The following is an 18,101-nucleotide window of genomic DNA, read 5'->3' on the forward strand; positions in this document are numbered from 1 at the left end:
TATATGCCCCTGGTAGGGTCTCCCATGGCAGACAGGTCCTGGATGACAGACGAGACAAAGTGCGGTTCAAAAACCCCTTATGAAGGAAAAATCAAGGCTTTCGTTTACCCCGCCCGGTATGGGGTCACCGGGGCCCCACCCTGGAGCCAGGCCTGGGGGGAGGGCTCGCATGCGAGCGCCTGGTGGCCAGGTCTATGCCCACGGGGCCTGGCCGGGCTCAGCCCGAAGCCATGACATGGAGCCGCTCTTCGGTGGGCTCACCACCTGCCGGAGAAACCGTAAGGGGCCGGTGCATTGTGATTTGGGCAGTGGTCAGGGCCGAGTGCCCGGCCGACCTAAACCTCGGGCGCCAACTCTGGTTTTTGGGACTTGGAATGTCACCTCACTAGTGGGGAAGGAGCCTGAGCTGGTGCGGGAAGTTGAGAGATACCGTCTAGATATAGTCGGGCTCACTTCCACTCACAGCTTGGGTTCTGGAACCACTCTCCTCGATCGAGGGTGGACTCTCCACTATTCTGGCGTTGCCCAAGGTGAGAGGCGGCGGGCTGGTGTGGGCTTATTAATAGCCCCCCAGTTCAGCCGCCATGTGTTGGAGTCTACCCCGGTGAATGAGAGGGTCGTCACCCTACGCCTTCGGGTCAGGGAACGGTCTCTCACTGTCGTTTGTGCTTATGCGCCTAGCGGCAGTGTAGAGTACCCGGCCTTTTTAGAGTCCCTGGGGGGCGTGCTGGAAAACGCTCCCACTGGGGACTCTGTCGTTCTACTGGGGGACTTTAACGCCCACGTGGGCAGCGACAGTGATACCTGGAGGGGCATGATTGGGAGGAACGGCCTCCCTGATCTGAACCCGAGCGGTGAGTTGTTATTGGATTTCTGTGCTAGTCGCGGCTTATCCATAACGAACACCATGTTCATGCATAAGGGTGTCCATCAGTGCACTTGGCACCAGGACACCCTAGGTCGGAGGTCGATGATCGACTTTGTAGTCATTTCTTCTGACCTTCGGCCATATGTCTTGGACACTCGGGTGAAGAGAGGGGCTGAGCTGTCAACTGATCACCACCTGGTGGTGAGTTGGATTCGATGGCGGGGGAAAAAGCTGGACAGACCTGGCAGGCCCAAACGCATAGTGAGGGTCTGTTGGGAACGTTTGGCGGAGGCCCCTGTCAGAGAGGTCTTCAACTCCCACCTCCAACAGAGCTTCAACCAGGTCCCGAGGGAGGTGGGGGACATTGAGTCCGAATGGACTATGTTCCACACCTCCAATGTCGGGGCGGCAGTTCGGAGCTGCGGCCATAAGGTCTCCGGCGCCTGTCGCGGCGGCAATCCCCGAACACGGTGGTGGACACCGGAAGTAAGGGATGCCGTCAAGCTGAAGAAGGAGTTCTATCGGGCCTGGCTGGCTCATGGGACTCCTGAAGCAGCTGACAGGTACCGACGGGCCAAACGGAGCGCGGCTCTGGCAGTCGCCGCGGCAAAAACTCGGGCTTGGGAGGAGTTCGGTGAGGCCATGGAGGAAGACTTTCGGTCGGCCTCAAAGAGATTCTGGCAAACCATCCGGCGACTCAGAGGGGGGAAGCGGTGTTCCACGAACACTGTTTACAGTGGAAGTGGTGCGCTGCTGACCTCAGCTGAGGATGTTCTCGGGCGGTGGAAGGAGTACTTTGAGGATCTCCTCAATCCCTCCGACACGCCTTCCGTAGAGGAAGCTGAGGCTGGGGACTCGGAGGGGGACTCGTCCATTACCCTGGCTGAAGTTGCTGAGGTAGTCAAAAAACTCCTCGGTGGCAAGGCTCCGGGGGTGGATGAGATCCGCCCCGAGTTTCTCAAGTCTCTGGATGTTCTGGGGCTGTCTTGGCTGACACGCCTTTGCAGCATCGCGTGGAGTTCGGGAACGGTGCCTCTGGACTGGCAGACTGGGGTGGTGGTCCCTCTTTTTAAGAAGGGGGACCGGAGATTGTGTTCCAACTACCGGGGGATCACACTCCTTAGCCTCCCTGGGAAAGTCTATGCCAGGGTACTGGAAAGGAGAATCCGACCGATAGTCGAACCTCGGATTCAGGAGGAGCAATGCGGTTTTCGCCCTGGCCGTGGAACACTGGACCAGCTCTATACCCTCACTAGGGTGCTGGAGGGTTCGTGGGAGTTTGCCCAACCAGTCCATATGTGTTTTGTGGACCTGGAGAAGGCATTCGACCGTGTCCCTCGTGGCATCCTGTGGGGGGTACTTCGGGATTATGGGGTTCGGGGCTCGTTGCTACGGGCTGTTTGTTCCCTGTATGACCGGAGTAGGAGCTTGGTTCGCATTGCCGGCAGTAAGTCAGACCTGTTCCCGGTGCATGTTGGACTCCGCCAGGGCTACCCTTTGTCACCGATTCTGTTCATTATCTTTATGGACAGAATTTCTAGGCGCAGTCAGGGAACGGAGGGTGTCTGTTTTGGTGGCCGCGAGATCTCGTCTCTGCTTTTTGCGGACGATGTGGTCCTGTTGGCTTCATCAAGTCAAGACTTGCAGCGTGCACTGGGGAGGTTTGCAGTCGAGTGCGAAGCGGCGGGGATGAGAATCAGCACCTCCAAATCCGAGGCCATGGTTCTCAGTTGGAAAAAGGTGGATTGCCCCCTCCGGGTTAGGGGGGAGTTGCTCCTTCAAGTGGAGGAGTTTAAGTATCTCGGGGTCTTGTTCACGAGTGAGGGAAAAATGGAGCGGCAGGTTGACAGACGGATCGGTGCGGCGTCCGCAGTAATGCGGTCATTGTACCGGTCTGTTGTGGTGAAGAGGGAGCTGAGTCGTAAGACGAAGCTCTCAATTTACCGGTCGTTCTACGTTCCTACCCTCACCTATGGTCATGAACTCTGGATCATGACCGAAAGAATGAGATCGCGGATACAAGCGGCAGAAATAAGTTTCCTCCGCAGAGTGGCTGGGCGCACCCTTAGGGATAAGGTGAGGAGCTCAGTCACCCGGGAGGGGCTCGGAGTAGAGCCGCTGCTCCTCCACATCGAGAGGAGCCAGTTGAGGTGGCTCGGGCATCTGTTCCGGATGCCTCCTGGACGCCTCCCTGGGGAGGTGTTCCGGGCTTGTCCCACTGGGAGGAGGCCTCGGGGCAGACCCAGGACACATTGGAGAGACAATGTCTCCCGGCTGGCCTGGGAACGCCTTGGGGTTCCCCCAGAGGAACTGGAGGAGGTGTGCGGGGAGAGGGAAGTCTGGAGGACTCTGCTCGGACTGCTGCCCCCGCGACCCGGCCCCGGATAAAGCGGAGGAAGATGGATGGATGGATGGATGCTTTGGGGGAAAGGGGGTGCGGTGGTGCAGTGGGTTGGACCGTGTCCTGCTCTCCGGTGGGTTTGGGGTTCGAGTCCCGCTTGGGGTGCCTTGCGATGGACTGGCGTCCCGTCCTGGGTGTGTCCCCTTCCCCTCCGGCCTTATGCCATGTGTTGCCGGGTAGGCTCTGGTTCCCTGTGACCCCGTATGGGACAAGCAGTTCAGAAAGTGTGCGTGCGCGCGTGCTTTTGGGGAAACAACAAAAACAGAGAAATTTACTAGATTTTAAAATTCAGCCTCTGGCATTTAAAATAAAGCATTTAATTAAGGCAGAATTCATTTCCATGATGTGCAAGTTAAAATAAATATAACAAAACCGAAGATCGATACGCAACAGGAAGGGAGGTCAGAACTGAGAACTTGCAGACACACTTTACTCCAGCAGTTGCCAACAGAACAGGGAGTGAAATAGGAAACAACGAGATGATCATGATAGATGGTGTGATGCAATTTTATATGCTGTAGCTGGTAGGACATCAGCAGAGAAGTGGGTCCAAAAGTTTAAAGAGCCTCCTTGAATGGTGTGAAGGATTCAGTAGTACTGAGGGGTAGGGGGAGTTCAATCCACCTGATGAGGGCCAAAACCGAGATTTCACACACTTTCTATTTTGGATGCGTTGAGAGTGAGACCATCAAGGGACCAGATGTGGAGGAGTACTGTGATCTTGTCACAGTGTCGGGAATGATCATCTCCTCTTGGTCTCGATGTAAAATGGAAGCTTGATTATATTGTACTTATAAAAATATAGAAAATACTAAAATTCTTTCCCCAGGCTTCTCCTACTTAAATTAAAGTAAACAATATCTTTCACTTACAATACATCCATGAAGCACTGCACTCCTAAAGAAGTGATTTTAGGAGAAACGGACAGTAGACGTAATTTCTAATTTAATTTATTTTAATTTTATGTTTTGGGAAAAAAATTAAAATAAATGAAAAAACACAACAATAAAACAGAAAAAAAATAGTATTTAAACATTTTTGATGCATAAATTGATTCACTCACATTGAAATGTACACACGCATAAACTAGTACTAGCTTTGAGATCACAGAAATAAGGAGACTGTACAAACAATCATTACAAAATGAGAAGTTAATTGTCTCTTTATTTAAATTTAAATTATATTTAATTTGACATTTTTGACGTATTTCACACACACACACACACACAGATACATATTTGGACTAACCTATTGATTTAAGTCAAACTACCAGTACTACTAGCCAAAATATTCTCATTGTCAAACTATTGCTATTGAAAACAGAAACAAACTGACTATAACCTTTTAAATATTTCAAAAACAAAAACTGAAAAAAATAAATTGAAAAAACAATTAACAGATTAACAATTAAAGAATTATCTAATAATTACATAATTAATTATAGGAAAATTAATTTAAAACAATAGCATTGCTTTTCTGTTGAAAAAGAGATTCAGAGTTGATAAAAAAGAGAGAAAGAGACTCCATAACTGTCAGGATCTACAGGATGTTGATGTGCTCCTTGTTTCCTGAAGAAGAAACAACGGAAAAAGCACTGAAGTGTTTTCTTGTCCATGTGCAGCTCAGACAGACAGTCCTACAGGTCAGTGGATCAGACTCACCTGCCTATTTGGAGCAGATGAAGTTGAGCTTCTGAGTCTCAGGCAGACTGACCCACTGATGTCCTCCTCCAGATTGGACAGCCGCAGTGTTCCCACAGTGTCCAGCTCCACTCCCGTTGCCCGGAACCCAGTTCTGGTAGCAGGCCACGCTTCCGGTGACCCAGAACCAGAGTTTCAATCTGCAGGAGAAGCGCAGACCCAACCACACATGGGAACTGGTGGCACTTCTAACCTTCCTCTCCACCCAGTTCTGGATCTCCTCACTGTAGACAGACACCAGGTCCACATTGTTCTCCCTGCAGTAGCTCTGGGCTTCGTTCCAGGTCATGTTCTCTTGTACCAGGATCAGGGGGACTGAAATTGAAATTTTTCATTCAAACTCGCTCTCCTTACTGACAGTGTCTTCTTTTTTGCTAAATATAAATAGAAGGGTATTAAACATGGACAGGATGTCTTTGATGAGAATTTAAAGCGTTTTATTTATTTATTTAATTATTTATTTTAAACTGAAGAAACAAGTATCTTCCATGGTATGGTAAAATTACAACTTCTTCTCACCATCAACCACACACGTTGGCTGAAGCCGCTTAACCCGAGAGGGGTTGCGGCGAGCCGGAGCCTAACCCGGCAACGCAGAGTGGAAGGCTGGAGGGGGAAGGGACCCACCCAGGACGGGATGCCAGTCCATCGCAAGGAACCCCAAGCACGACTCAAAGCCCAGACCCGCCAGAGAGCAGGACCCAGCCAAGCCACCACGCCACCGCACCCCGTCAACTCACCATTAACCAATATTTTAAATTTTTTCCCTGACTCTCGCTGCCCTGTATTGTTCCCTCAACTATCTGTGTGTGAAAGTCGATAAGTAATACACCTGAAAAAGGAAACACTGAAGGTAGTTCACTTTGACTGTGAAGAGAGCCAACAGTGTAAAAATGCTAAAAAGTAAAAAACTAAATCATACTTCTATTTTCTAAAAATGTTTCACCTGTAACACCTGGTACCATCATGCCCACAATACACCCTAGATGAGAAACCTGGTACCAGCCAGGACAGGGATGTACAAAAGGTACCAAACCACCACCTTCCAGCGAACGCATCTCAACAGAGACAACTGTCCTCTCTGTGCTCACTAGCCATCCGTACCTGTTCTTGCTCCTTGCCCCTCTCCTCCTTACTCGCCTGCCCTGTTCCACGACTCCCACGGTAACGATCCATCCCCTATTGAGAACGTCTCGGGATCCTCGCCCCAACATCGTTCGACAGTCGAGCCGACCCTCCGCCTGTCCCCGACTACAATACTTGACTCGTCCCTCCTGATTGCAATACAGATCCTGCACTTGGGTCCAACATCCTGCGTGTCGACTCTCAGTCGTAACAGGTTTTAGTTTCCTGTCTCAATAACTTTGTGTATGTCATTCTGACAATACAGCTATACAAATTTTTTGCTTGTGTGAGAGAGCGCTCTATGAAAAGGAAATGGAATTCAATTGAATTTTCTTCTTTAGCCAAAAACCTAAAGAATTGTATTGAGCTATTGCTGATTGTACCTTTTGCACAAATACTTCTCAATGCACAATATTTTATTTTGACAAATAGAAAACATTTTTCAGTGCTGCAGATGAAAACATCCTTTTCTGCACCTCTGTTACCCATGTGAGCATCTCTACATCCAACTGGCCGCAAAAGGTGTAAAGATACAAACAGAAAATGAAGAAGATCCCGAACAAAACTTAAAGTACTGTTTCCAATATTTTTGCTCTGGATCAAATTCAACTCACCATCATAACATATGAACGGGTGATTTTCACCACACTCTCGATCATCCCACGTTCCATCGAGTGTCTGTGTGATCGAGGCTACAGTACACTTCTCCTTCCCAGTATTATTATCAGGTTTTCCTGGTGCCCAGTAGCGGAATGAGGAGTTTCTCTGGTCTGACCACTGCCAGTAGTCTCTGTACAGACCGATCCACACCCAGGTTTTACTTGGAAACATGTTGTGTATGAGATCATTCTCAGTCTGGTTCCTCACACTGACCAGGTCTGTGTGATTCTCTCTGCAGTATCTCTGTGCCTCCGTCCAGGTCCTATTACTTTGATTAATGAAGATGTAGCTCTGGTTGGCTTGTTTTCTCCCTGTAAAGATGTAATTGACTCATTAATTTACAGATGATTGATAAGTCAGGGATACAGACACTGCACATGCTCAGAGAAAATTGTACAACAAAACATGTTTCCAGCTCAAGAGGTATCTGTGTTGTTGTTCCATGTGAAAAGCCCTGTGTTTAATTACCTGTGTCGACCTGAACGTCAGTTAATGCCCACTATGTCTCTTTCTCCTCATGTAATGCACAAATTTGTTTTTTTGCTGAGATGTTTGTCGCTTTGGAGAAAAGTGTCTGCTATATGCATTAATGTAAATGTAATGTTGTGTTTTTTAGTCATGTTTCCCTAAAATTACTCACCATAATCAGTGTAAATGAACTGTGTACTTGGTTTTACCTTCACTACTATGTTTGTGTCACTGCAGCTACCTGCTTTCCCTCTCATGAAGACTAATGGCATCAGAATTAATTGTCTTCTGTTTCCAGGAAATGTGCAGTATATTTATTTTTTATGTATGAGATAAAATGTGCACAGCAGCAAAACAGGTAGTGCTGCCACCTCACAGTACTTTGGCTGAGTCTGCATAGAGTTTATGTTTTCTCCCTGTGTTTGTGTGAGTCTCCTCTGAGTGCTCTGGTTTCCACCCACAGTCCAAAGCCTTTGAAGCGAACTTCTGACTCTGAGTTACCTGTAATGTGTGTGTGTGTTTGTGTGTGTGTGTGTGTGTGTAAGATAACACTGTGATATATCGGCTTCAAGTTCCAAGTTCAAGTTGTTCAAGTTAGGTAAAAAAACATCGGAAGTATTGATCCTGTAGTCATTCAAGATAAAGACTTTTCTCAAACGTCCTGCAGTAGGAACAGGGAGTGAAACCCAGAACCTCTGTACTGAAAACCAAGAGCTATAACCACTACACTACCTGCTGGCCCTGAGTTACCAATGTTTTTATTAATAAAATCAGCTCAATTCTTAGGGGCGGTGGGTGACGCAGCGGGCTTGACCAGGTCCTCCACTGCAGGGGGTTTGGGGTTCAAACCCTGCTTGGGGTGCTTTGTGATGGACAGGTGTTCCATCCTGGGTGTGTCCCCTCCTGCTCCAGCTTTACGCCCTGTGTTGCTTCGTTAGGCTCCTGTTTGTCTCAAGCCTAATTAGGACAAGCGGTTTCGGTCAATGCGTATCAGTTTTTAATGTAACATTTTATCACAGGTGTTTGCAGTGTCACTGAAGGGGGAGGGGGGAGCAGGTTCTACACTGTAAACAGCAGCACGGCAGCGCAGCAGGTGACATGTAGCGCTGCCACATCCCAGCGCCTGGGTGGTGCGAAACAATGTGGATTTGAGCCGCGCTCAAACTGTGTGGAGTTTGCATGTTCTCCCCATGTCTGTGTGGAGGTTCTCCAGGTGCTCCAGTTTCCTTCAAACACATACAGTCCAGCTGGATTCGTCATGAATAGGTGAGTTTGTGCGTGTGTTTGTGTTTGTGTGTGAGTGGATGTCCTGTGATGGACAGGCGTTCCGTCCAAGGTGTGCGTCCCCCATCCTTGGACCCTTCCTTCTGCAATAGGCTCTGAATCACCATGACTCTGCTACCAAGTGTCAATTGATGTTGGAAATAGGGATGATTTATTTAAAGAGTTGTGCACAACTGTGAGGAACTGTCAGACGTGAAAAAGTGGTACTTAGAGATGCTCCTCTTCAAATAATAACAATAATAATAATAATAATAATAATAATAATCACAGGTAGAGGTCTTTGTTTTTTTAAAGCTTTTCAGAACATATCACTGTTTCCTACTTTTATTTTTCAGTTCGGACAGCTTGACTTCACAAAATTCGCCCTGAAACTCGTGAAACGTGGCTGCATGTCTCCTGTCATAATGTTGTTTTTTTCTTATTTTATTCCCCAGTGGAGAGAGTGGACAGTTTCCGCTACCTTGGTGTAAATGACCTCTCATGGTCCTGCCACATCCACACGTCTTTACCATCTTAGACGCTTAAGAGAATTCAAACTGCCCTCTAGGGTGCTGAGGACTTCTTACATCTGCACCATCGAGAGCATCCTGACGGGAAGCATCACGGCCTGGTTTGGGAACGGTACCGAGCAGGCTTGGGAGGCTCTCCAGAGGGTGGTGCGATCAGCTGAGCGTATCATCCACACTGAGCTCCCTGACCTGCAGTCTGTTTACAGCAAGAGGTGCTGGACCAAGGCCAGGAAGACAGTGTAAAATCTCAGCCACCTGAACAACGGACTCTTCTCACTGGTGCGTTTTCACTCCCTCGAGGCCAATACAGAGGTAATGAGGAGGAGCTTCATCCCACAGGGCATCCGAGCTCTTAACCAAGACAACACCATGGAGTAGAGACTGGACTTGTGTGCACAATAATCATTACCTCAGCCGAATATTTCCCAGCATTTCACGGCACTTTTTTCTTATTTAATCTTTGGTGTTGGAGTTCGCATCTGTACTCTTCTTATTTTTCCCCTCATATATATTGTATTTTCATCTTAATTTCTATTACATCATCATTATATTTCTTTTTTCTGTAGTATGTTTCTTATTTCTATTTTATTTCTATTTCCTTATTTTTACTATCTTTACTATTAGTATGCACCACAGACAGTCGGAAAAGCATTTCACTGCATGTCGAACTAAGTATGGTTGTGTATGTGACAAATCAAATTTGAATTTTGAATTTTTATATTAATGTGGAAACATGTTGTGTTCTACCATCTGTGACACTGTGTTCTACTGAAAAGCAATGTTACATTCAGAGACGTTCATGTTTTCCTCATTTCTGCTTCTTTCCAGGTAGAAAATTCAACCGTAATTCCAAAAAAGTTGGGACACTATTAAAATGCTAATAAAACAGAAAGGAGTGATTTGTAAATGTCACTTTGACTTGTATTAAAAACACCATAAAAACAGGGTATTTCATGTTTTACCAAATCAACTGCATTGTTTTTGGAAGATAAAATTAATTTTAAAAATCATTCTCTTTTGTTTTTATTACCATTTTCTATACTATTCCAGCTGTTTTTGGAATTTGGGTTGTAATTCAGTTTCCGAACATTTTTCACAGACCAGCATTACAGAATAAACTTTATTATCTTTCAAATCTCCCTGTTACTGATGCTCCAAAATGTTGACTTGTTTTTCATAATAAATATCCCAGTACTCACCATCATAACAAAGAAAGAATCCTACGGGAGATTTAGAGGCACAGGGAATATCATTCCATTTCCCGTTGTGTCTCATCCCCACACAGTTGGTATTCCCATCCGCAGTGTGAGGTGCTCCCATGCTGCTGTCCCAGTTTGAGAACCCAGTCTGTCCATCACTGTAGAGACGTCTCTCCTCCAGGGACCACTGCCAATTGCATGAGTTTCCCTTCTCCAGTCCTATCCAGGCTGGTCCAGTATAACCAGTGAGGTTTACACTGTTAATCAATCTGTTCATTTCCTCTGGGTTGTCAATGGTAACCAGGTCAGTGTAGTTCTCTCTGCAGTAACTCCGTGCTTCAGTCCAGTTCTTACTCATGTTCACAAAGTAATATTGATGAGTGAAACATGAGGACAGTGTACAGAGTCCTGTATTGTACAGACACATGTTGATTAGTTAATGTAATATTCAGATCGCAATAATCGATATGGATTTAAACCACACACACTGACACACACATACTTTCCACACTCAGACACATGTTTGTTTTACTCTCATTATGAGGATTTCACACAACAATTTGAGCACCTTGATGGACTAAGGTTACACCGCAGTTCGGTACATTTATACCGTAGTACAAACAGTGGAGACACTGACCTGAGACCAGCAGGAGGAGAAACACTCGACACTCCATACCTGTGTTCTGTCAGCCTGCAGGGAACACACATAATTTAGACTTATGGGTTTTGTGGCAATGATACTGTCCGGTGCACACGAGACACATGTAGGCAATAATACTGAGTGGCAATCAGGACCATTTCTTCTTAATGGTATAATAAATTGCTTAGAGCCCCATAAGACTTTCTTTCTTTGTTCAAGTTCTATTTTTCATTTATTTATTGAAAGTCCCAATCTTCCTTTTCACATAAAAACCTCAGTTCAATGTATGAATCAGACAAAAGTTTTTTTTTTTTGAAAACAATTGTACTTAATTCTATTTACTGCATTTTTTTTAGAAGTTTGGGTGGTGAAGTGGGTTTGGCCTCTGCCTCCTTTCTGGTGGGTCTGGGGTTCAAGTTCTGTTTGCGATGTACTGGTGTCACATCCTGCCTCTTTTCCCTTGACCCTTTTCCTTGTGTTGCTCGGTTAGGTTCTGCCTTGCCACAACCCTGCTTGGGGCAAGTGGTTTCAGGGTGGGTGTCTGTTCAGAAGTTCAAATAATTTTTGTTGTACTTGTTAGTTTTGTTATTATTTATTTGGTAGTTATTTACACACACACACACACACACACACACACACGCACAGAGTCTGACGCTGCTTGTCCTAAGCGGGGTCGCAGCAAGCCAGAGCCTAACCCAGCAATGCAGGGCACAAGGCCAAGGGGACACACCCAGGACAGAACACCAGTCCATCCCAATGCACCCCAAGCAGGACTGGAACCCAAGACCCGCCGGAGAGCAGGCAAAACCTGCCCTGCCACCGTTCCCCATAGTATTAATGTATTTATATTGTATTTAACTTTTTATTTTTTATTACATTCTCCTCTTTCAAAATGTATGGAAGTTTTATCATGTTAAATTGTTCTTTTACTGAAAATATGACTTAACCTATTGGAGAACAGGGGTTTTTATGTATTTATTACATATTAAAAGTTAGTAAAGTATAAGACTTGAACAAGACTTACCTGTCGATAGTGATTTTTTCGGTTAATCGATTAATCTCCTTCCTCTTCTCACTTTTTCTTCTCCTACTTCTCCTCTGCACTCTCTGATGGATATTATGAGCTCTGAATTCTCTGCTCTCTTTCGTTCCTCTTTCTTGTCATCACTATTTGTATTTTAATCACATATGCAAACTATTTTTTTTCCAGAACCCCAGAGAAACACACAGGACGACATTATTTCTTTTTTTTATAAGGCTGAGGACATTCATTTGATAATGACGCACTGGGAGAGTAAAGTTCCTGGTTGAGATGATTTGCAGGAATATATCTTGCTGCTAAAAGTATTTACATTAATTATTGCTCAGGTTTTATTCTTTCTCCATCATCAACGGTCTATTAATGATTCAGCTAGAAATACTGAATTCCACTACAGTCACACAACTGTAGTGTCCCAGGAAAAGAATTGGAAAAAATACACATGAAAAACACACATGAACCCTGGACAGGCTGCCAGTCCATCACAAGGGAGCCACCCATCATTTCATGTAAAAAATATTCTGGTCCATCATTCATAAATCATAATTATTATACTTTAGTCTTTCTGGGTCTCTGGAAGTGTTTCAGTCTGACTTTTTTTCTCCCCTTTTGTCACCTTCTCAGTGTCTCAGTTTGTAGGGATCCTTCACCCTCAAAATGTCATTTTATTGCAGCTTTGGCAAAGCAAATCACAGAACTCTCCGTTCTATCAATATTAGTTCAGTTCTGATGAGTTTGTATTTTTAAAAAACTGCTAAATTTTGGATAATAAAAGTGGCCTCGTAAGAACAGTTTCAGGAGCAGAACATCAAGCTGACCTCACTGTCACCAAGGGGTGTTATCTATTGCTATAAATCAGTAACAGAAACTATAACAGGAACTATAATTCTCCCACATTCTGCTACAGTGTGGCGCTTCGTATTTGCAAAATGCAAAGAAGTAAAATGTGCAATAAAAATATATGCACATGTAACCCGATACACACACACACACACATTTTCAGAACCGCTTGTCCCATATGGGGTCACAGGGAACCGGAGCCTACCCGGCAACACAGGGGCGTAGGGCCAGAGGGGGAGGGAACACACCCAGGACGGGACGCCAGTCCGACGCAAGGCACCCCAAGCGGGACTTGAACCCCAGACCCACCGGACAGCAGGACTGTGGTCCAACCCACTGCGCCACCGCACCCCCTCTAACCCGATACAATGGAAACAAAATATCTCTCAGTTTCTTGGGAGAAAAATGTATTGAATATTAAAATTCAGCCTCTGGCATTTAAAATAAAGCATTTAATTAAGGCAGAATTCATTTCCATGATGTGCAAGTTATAATAAGTATAACAAAACCAAAGACCGATACACAACAGGAAGGGAGGTCAGGACTGAGAACTTGCAGACACACTTTACTCCAGCAGTTGCCAACAGAACAGGGAGTGAAATAGGAAACAACGAGATGATCATGATAGATGGTGTGATGCAATTTTATATGCTGTAGCTGGTAGGACATCAGCAGAGAAGTGGGTCCAAAAGTTTAAAGAGCCTCCTTGAATGGTGTGAAGGATTCAGCAGTACTGAGGGGTAGGGGGAGTTCAATCCCCCGGATGAGGGCCGAAACTGAGATCTCACCCACTTTCGATTTTGGATGCGTTGAGAGTGAGACCATCAAGGGACCAGATGTGGAGGAGCACTGCAATCTTGTTACGGTGTCGGGAATGATCATCTCCTCTTGGTCTCGAGGTGAAATGGAAACTTATTTATGCTGTAATTTTAAAAATGCTGAAAAAACACTAAAATTCTTTCCCCAGGCTTTTTGATAAATCTGCAACTTAAATAGAAGTAAATAAAGAAAGAAATGTCCACCTTCAGCACCCTTGAACAAGGTACTTACCCTAGTAAAATTTGCATACATGTACACATACATACATACATACACTTTCTGAACCGCCTGTCCCATACGGGGTCACGGGGAACCAGAGCCTAACCCAGCAACTCAGGGGATGAGGCTGGAGGGGGAGGGGACACACTCAGGGCAGGGGGCCAGTCTGTCGCAAGGCACCCCAACTCGGACTCGAACCCCAGACCCACCGGAGAGCAGAACCCAGGCCAACCCATTGCGCCGCTGCACCACCACCCCGTAAAATTTATAACAAAATTTAATTATGTTCACGTTCAGTTTCTGGGCACGACCAGCATAACCTAGTGCTGCAAAGAGTCATTTCTGAAAGTCAAATCAACAGTGGATCAAAATCAGCAGTGGATATGGGTGTCATTCCAAGTGTTTATAGGAAAAAATAGGGAACAAAATGCGTCTGGTCAACCTTATATGTATATTACAGTGAGTGATAAAAATTAATGAAATAATGGGAAAAGGTTCAATAATCTCCCATATCGACAGAGTACTTATCAAATGCGTTATTGGTGCTGCATCTGTTCCCTCACGTCACACACATTGATATGAGCACATCTTTCATAGAAACAGCAACTTTACTAGCATTATTATCCAAATCAACTATTCAGTCTCAAGCGATTGCAAAGATTCTCATTTTCGTTATTTAAATTAGATCACCTGCATCTATTAATATTGTTGAAATTAATATCAAATCCCCATAAATAAGTTGAAAAACATCCACCTTTTCACTTTCTACAGCACTGTAATTAAATAAACTTTTTTTTTCACATGCAAATAATTCTCTGATGCACAAAAAGAACTGGCTTCTGTTCTCATTTGCTTGATATTTCATTGAATAGGAAGGAACACAAAACATCAGGTGACCAAAACAGTAGGTAGTTTGCTAAATTTTATTTGGACTTTTTAGCATATATAATTACATGACTCACTTCTTTCAGCCCAATGCGTTACGAGAATGTAATTTTACAGTCTCTGACAAAATATTTAGCGGAGTTAATTTTTTGCCACTCCTAATGTTCACTTTCATTTATACACTTTTGAAATATCCTATGAGAAATGTAATTAAATACAATCATTAATCCTTACTTTTTCTTGTCATACAGTTTATAGTTATCTGGCAATTATAATTTTACAGAGTCAGGAACCATGATAATCTAGTCAACTCCCAGTCAGCTAATGTGGAAATATTAGAAAAAGAGTAGAAAATTCAGTTTTTCCCACCTTCATACACAAATTATATTATGGGCACTGAGTAGAGGTGTATTAGTTAGACTCACATGGACATTTGACACAGATGAAGTTGAGTTTCTGAGTCTCAGGCAGACTGACCCACCGATGTTCTCCTCTAGATTGTACAGCCCCAGTGTTTCCACAGTGTCCAGTTCCAGTCCCATTACCTAGGAACCAGTTGTCATAGCAGACAGGTTCTGCACTGACCCAGAACCAGAAGCTCAAAGTACAGGAGAAGCGCAGACCCAACCACACATGGGCACTGGTGGCATTTCTAGCCTTCCTCTCCACCCAGTGCTGGATCTTCTCATCGTGGACAGACACCAGGTCTGTGTTGTTCTTTCTGCAGTAGTTCAGGGCTTCATTCCAGGTCTTATTCTCCTGGACCAACATCAAGAGGTCTGGAGGCAAGGGAGGAGAGAGGAGGGGGGGGGGCGTGATTATTCAAATCAACAAAATACCTTCTGGTTCAAGAGCAAGACCACAACAGCCCTGCACCAGAAAATATGTTTTTGATAGTGAATGACTTAAATTTACAATTCTATGTCCAAGAACAAGTCTAGGTCCAGGTTATTTGAGTTGTTCTGAGAGTTTTCTGCAATCGATGTTCAGGGGTTGGGAATAAAGCATGAGAAGAAATTGATGTGGAAATGTACTAAATAAAAATTTAATCACAAGATACACTGAGAGAGAATGCTGAGAAGAATCCTTAAACAATGGCAATGGCTGATCTTACTGGCACTTTTTCCCCTTAAATAAAACCTCTAGAACTGTACTGGGATCATCACACAAATAAGTCATTTCAGCAAATGATCACACCTCCAACTTGTTAGTCATGCAGCCAAACACTGATGTGTCACATTCTGCTGACATACAGGAATATAAACAGTACGGACACATCACATATTGTTTAGAATAGTTTTTGCTTTAAATGGCATTAAATCTCAAGGAACATGTTTTGGTGCAGATATGCAGAAAAAGTATCATCATTTATTCCATTCACCGCTTGTCCTGATCAGTGCTGCAGAGGTATAAAGACAACATAGAAAAACAAGGGTCGGGAGGGGGGCATAAGTCCATCATACGAGAGCCAAATGTGTGCATGCACACACACACACACACACACACACACTACAGGTAGCTCAGCATCACAAATCGACCTGAACTGCATGTCATTAGGCTGTGGGAGGAAACCAGAGCAGAAGCATGTAGACACAAAGAGAACACTGTAACTCCAAACCTACACAAGTTACTGCACCACCGTGTCCCAAGAAAAATATCAGATAAACCTAAACTAAGCCATGTACTTTTAATTGATTTATATTGTATTCTTACTTAAATGACTGTCAGTTTTTTTTTTTTTTAAATCAGGAAGTTTTCTGTTTCCTTCTCTATTTATTTCTGTGTTTTGCTGCACCATCTTGCACACTACATTGCATTGTTGCAAACCGTATTGCACTGCATTTCATGCTCCACAAAGAAATTATAATCCAATACACATCTGTTTAGAGATATTTATACATTTTGCTTTTTCGTCAAATATGCGTATATTGATTTTATACACATTTTTACATTTTACTGCTTGTTATTGAGGGGGGTGCGGTGGCGCAGTGGCGCAGTGGGTTGGCCCTTGTCCTGCTCTCCAGTGGGTCTGGGGTTCGAGTCCCGCTTGGGGTGCCTTGTGATGGACTGGCGTCCCGTCCTGGGTGTGTCCCCTCCCCCCCAACCTTGTGCCCTGTGTTGCTGGGTTATGTGCTGGTTTGCTGTGTCCCTGCTTGGGACAAGTGGCTTCAGACAGTGTGTGTGTGTGTGTTTGTGTTCAGTTCAGTCTTATGCTCCATGTGTAATAATTTGTTTTCTATTCGAAGAGTGGAAACACTGGAAGGACCGACTTTGTATAAACAGTTATGACTGAACAGGAAAAGTGTGATAATTTACAGGGTCTGGTGCCTCAGTCAATAATTCTGCAGATTTTATTTTCTTTGTTTTTTTTTTATGAACTGGACAAGTTTTACTGAACATGATAAGCAGCACAGCCAATTCTTCAAAAATGTCAAACTTACACATAAACATACGATAGTTTAGAACCACTATGAACAGATAATTGTCTCAGAGATTGTTCTGCAGATCAAACTCAACTCACCGTCATAATAACACAGGAACGGGTGTTTTTCACCACACTGTCGATCATCCCATGTTCCATTGAGTGTCTGTGTGATCGAGGCTACAGTACACTTCTCATTCCCATCATAATTAGTAGGTTTTCCTGGTGCCCAGTAGCGGAATGAGGAGTTTCTCTGGTCTGACCACTGCCAGTAGTCTCTGTACAGACCGATCCACACACAGGTTCCATTTCTAGTCATGTTGTGTATGAGATCATTCTCAGTCTGATTCCTCACACTGACCAGGTCTGTATAATTCTCTCTGCAGTATCTCTGAGCATCTTTCCATGTCTTTGCACCATTAATCAGGATGTATCTCTGGTCACCTTTAGCGCTTCCTGTAAATATAAAGTTGCATTAAGAAGATATGTTTTAAAACTGTATTTAAGTAGATTTCTCACCTCTTTCAGCAGAAAAATGTGACAAAAAGAGGCTTTAAACATGGATTACTGAGTTCATTGTATGTCAAATGTAGTGTTACCTTTCTTTTTTAAAAGTATTTCTTGTTCCTTTGTAATTAAAAATGGCCATAAATGCTCACCATTATAGCAAGCAACTGAAAATGTCTCATCACAGCAAATATCATTCCATTTTCCTGATGGATACATCTGTACACAATGTTCTTTTCCCTCATAATTGTCACATTGACCACTGTTCCAGTTTGAGAACCCAGTCTGTCCATCACTGTAGAGACGTCTCTCTTCCAGGGACCACTGCCAGTTCCACGAGTTTCCCTTCTCCAGTCCTATCCAGGCTGGTCCAGTATAACCAGTGAGGTTTACACTGTTAATCACTCTGTTCATTTCCTCTGGGTTGTCAATGGTAACCAGGTCAGTGTAGTTCTCTCTGCAGTAACTCTGTGCTTCAGTCCAGTTCTTACTCATGTTCACAAAATAAATCTCAGA

At 44.5% G+C, this 18,101-nt stretch overlaps 2 protein-coding genes across 2 annotated transcripts; both read right to left on the bottom strand.

Annotated features, from left to right (window-relative positions):
* Positions 1-4,822: 4,822 nt before the first annotated feature.
* On the bottom strand, positions 4,823-11,941 carry LOC114911900 (macrophage mannose receptor 1-like). The gene is made up of 6 exons (XM_029256386.1): positions 11,879-11,941; positions 10,852-10,905; positions 10,215-10,622; positions 6,824-7,065; positions 4,931-5,279; positions 4,823-4,837 (listed from the first exon to the last, which is right to left on the bottom strand). The coding sequence occupies exons 2-5, from the start codon at positions 10,886-10,888 to the stop codon at positions 4,935-4,937; spliced, it is 1,032 nt and encodes a 343-aa protein (XP_029112219.1). The 5' UTR covers positions 10,889-10,905; positions 11,879-11,941; the 3' UTR covers positions 4,823-4,837; positions 4,931-4,934.
* A 1,485-nt stretch (positions 11,942-13,426) lies between these two features.
* LOC108930635 (macrophage mannose receptor 1-like) lies at positions 13,427-17,804 on the bottom strand. The gene is made up of 4 exons (XM_029256387.1): positions 17,738-17,804; positions 17,178-17,534; positions 15,082-15,435; positions 13,427-13,626 (listed from the first exon to the last, which is right to left on the bottom strand). Exons 1-4 carry the CDS (start codon positions 17,802-17,804, stop codon positions 13,427-13,429), a joined length of 978 nt encoding a protein of 325 aa, XP_029112220.1.
* Between the last annotated feature and the right edge of the window lie 297 nt (positions 17,805-18,101).

The sequence above is a fragment of the Scleropages formosus genome, chromosome 11 (assembly GCF_900964775.1).
Source record: "Scleropages formosus chromosome 11, fSclFor1.1, whole genome shotgun sequence".
In the NCBI taxonomy this organism is placed as follows: Eukaryota; Metazoa; Chordata; class Actinopteri; order Osteoglossiformes; family Osteoglossidae; genus Scleropages; species Scleropages formosus.

Excerpts from the sequence above, each read along its gene's own strand:
- LOC114911900 (XM_029256386.1), bottom strand. The coding sequence starts at position 10,888 with ATGGAGTGTCGAGTGTTTCTCCTCCTGCTGGTCTCAG. Across the intron at positions 10,623-10,851 it reads TCTCCTCCTGCTGGTCTCAG|GACTCTGTACACTGTCCTCA; the intron begins GTCAGTGTCTCC and ends TGTACAATACAG. Across the intron at positions 5,280-6,823 it reads GCTACTGGGCACCAGGAAAA|CTGATCCTGGTACAAGAGAA; the intron begins CCTGATAATAAT and ends ATTTCAGTCCCC.
- LOC108930635 (XM_029256387.1), bottom strand. The coding sequence starts at position 17,804 with ATGTATCCATCAGGAAAATGGAATGATATTTGCTGTGATGAGACATTT. Across the intron at positions 17,535-17,737 it reads TTCAGTTGCTTGCTATAATG|GAAGCGCTAAAGGTGACCAG; the intron begins GTGAGCATTTAT and ends TTATATTTACAG. Across the intron at positions 13,627-15,081 it reads CATCTGTGTCAAATGTCCAT|ACCAAGAGGAGATGATCATT; the intron begins GTGAGTCTAACT and ends TTTCACCTCGAG.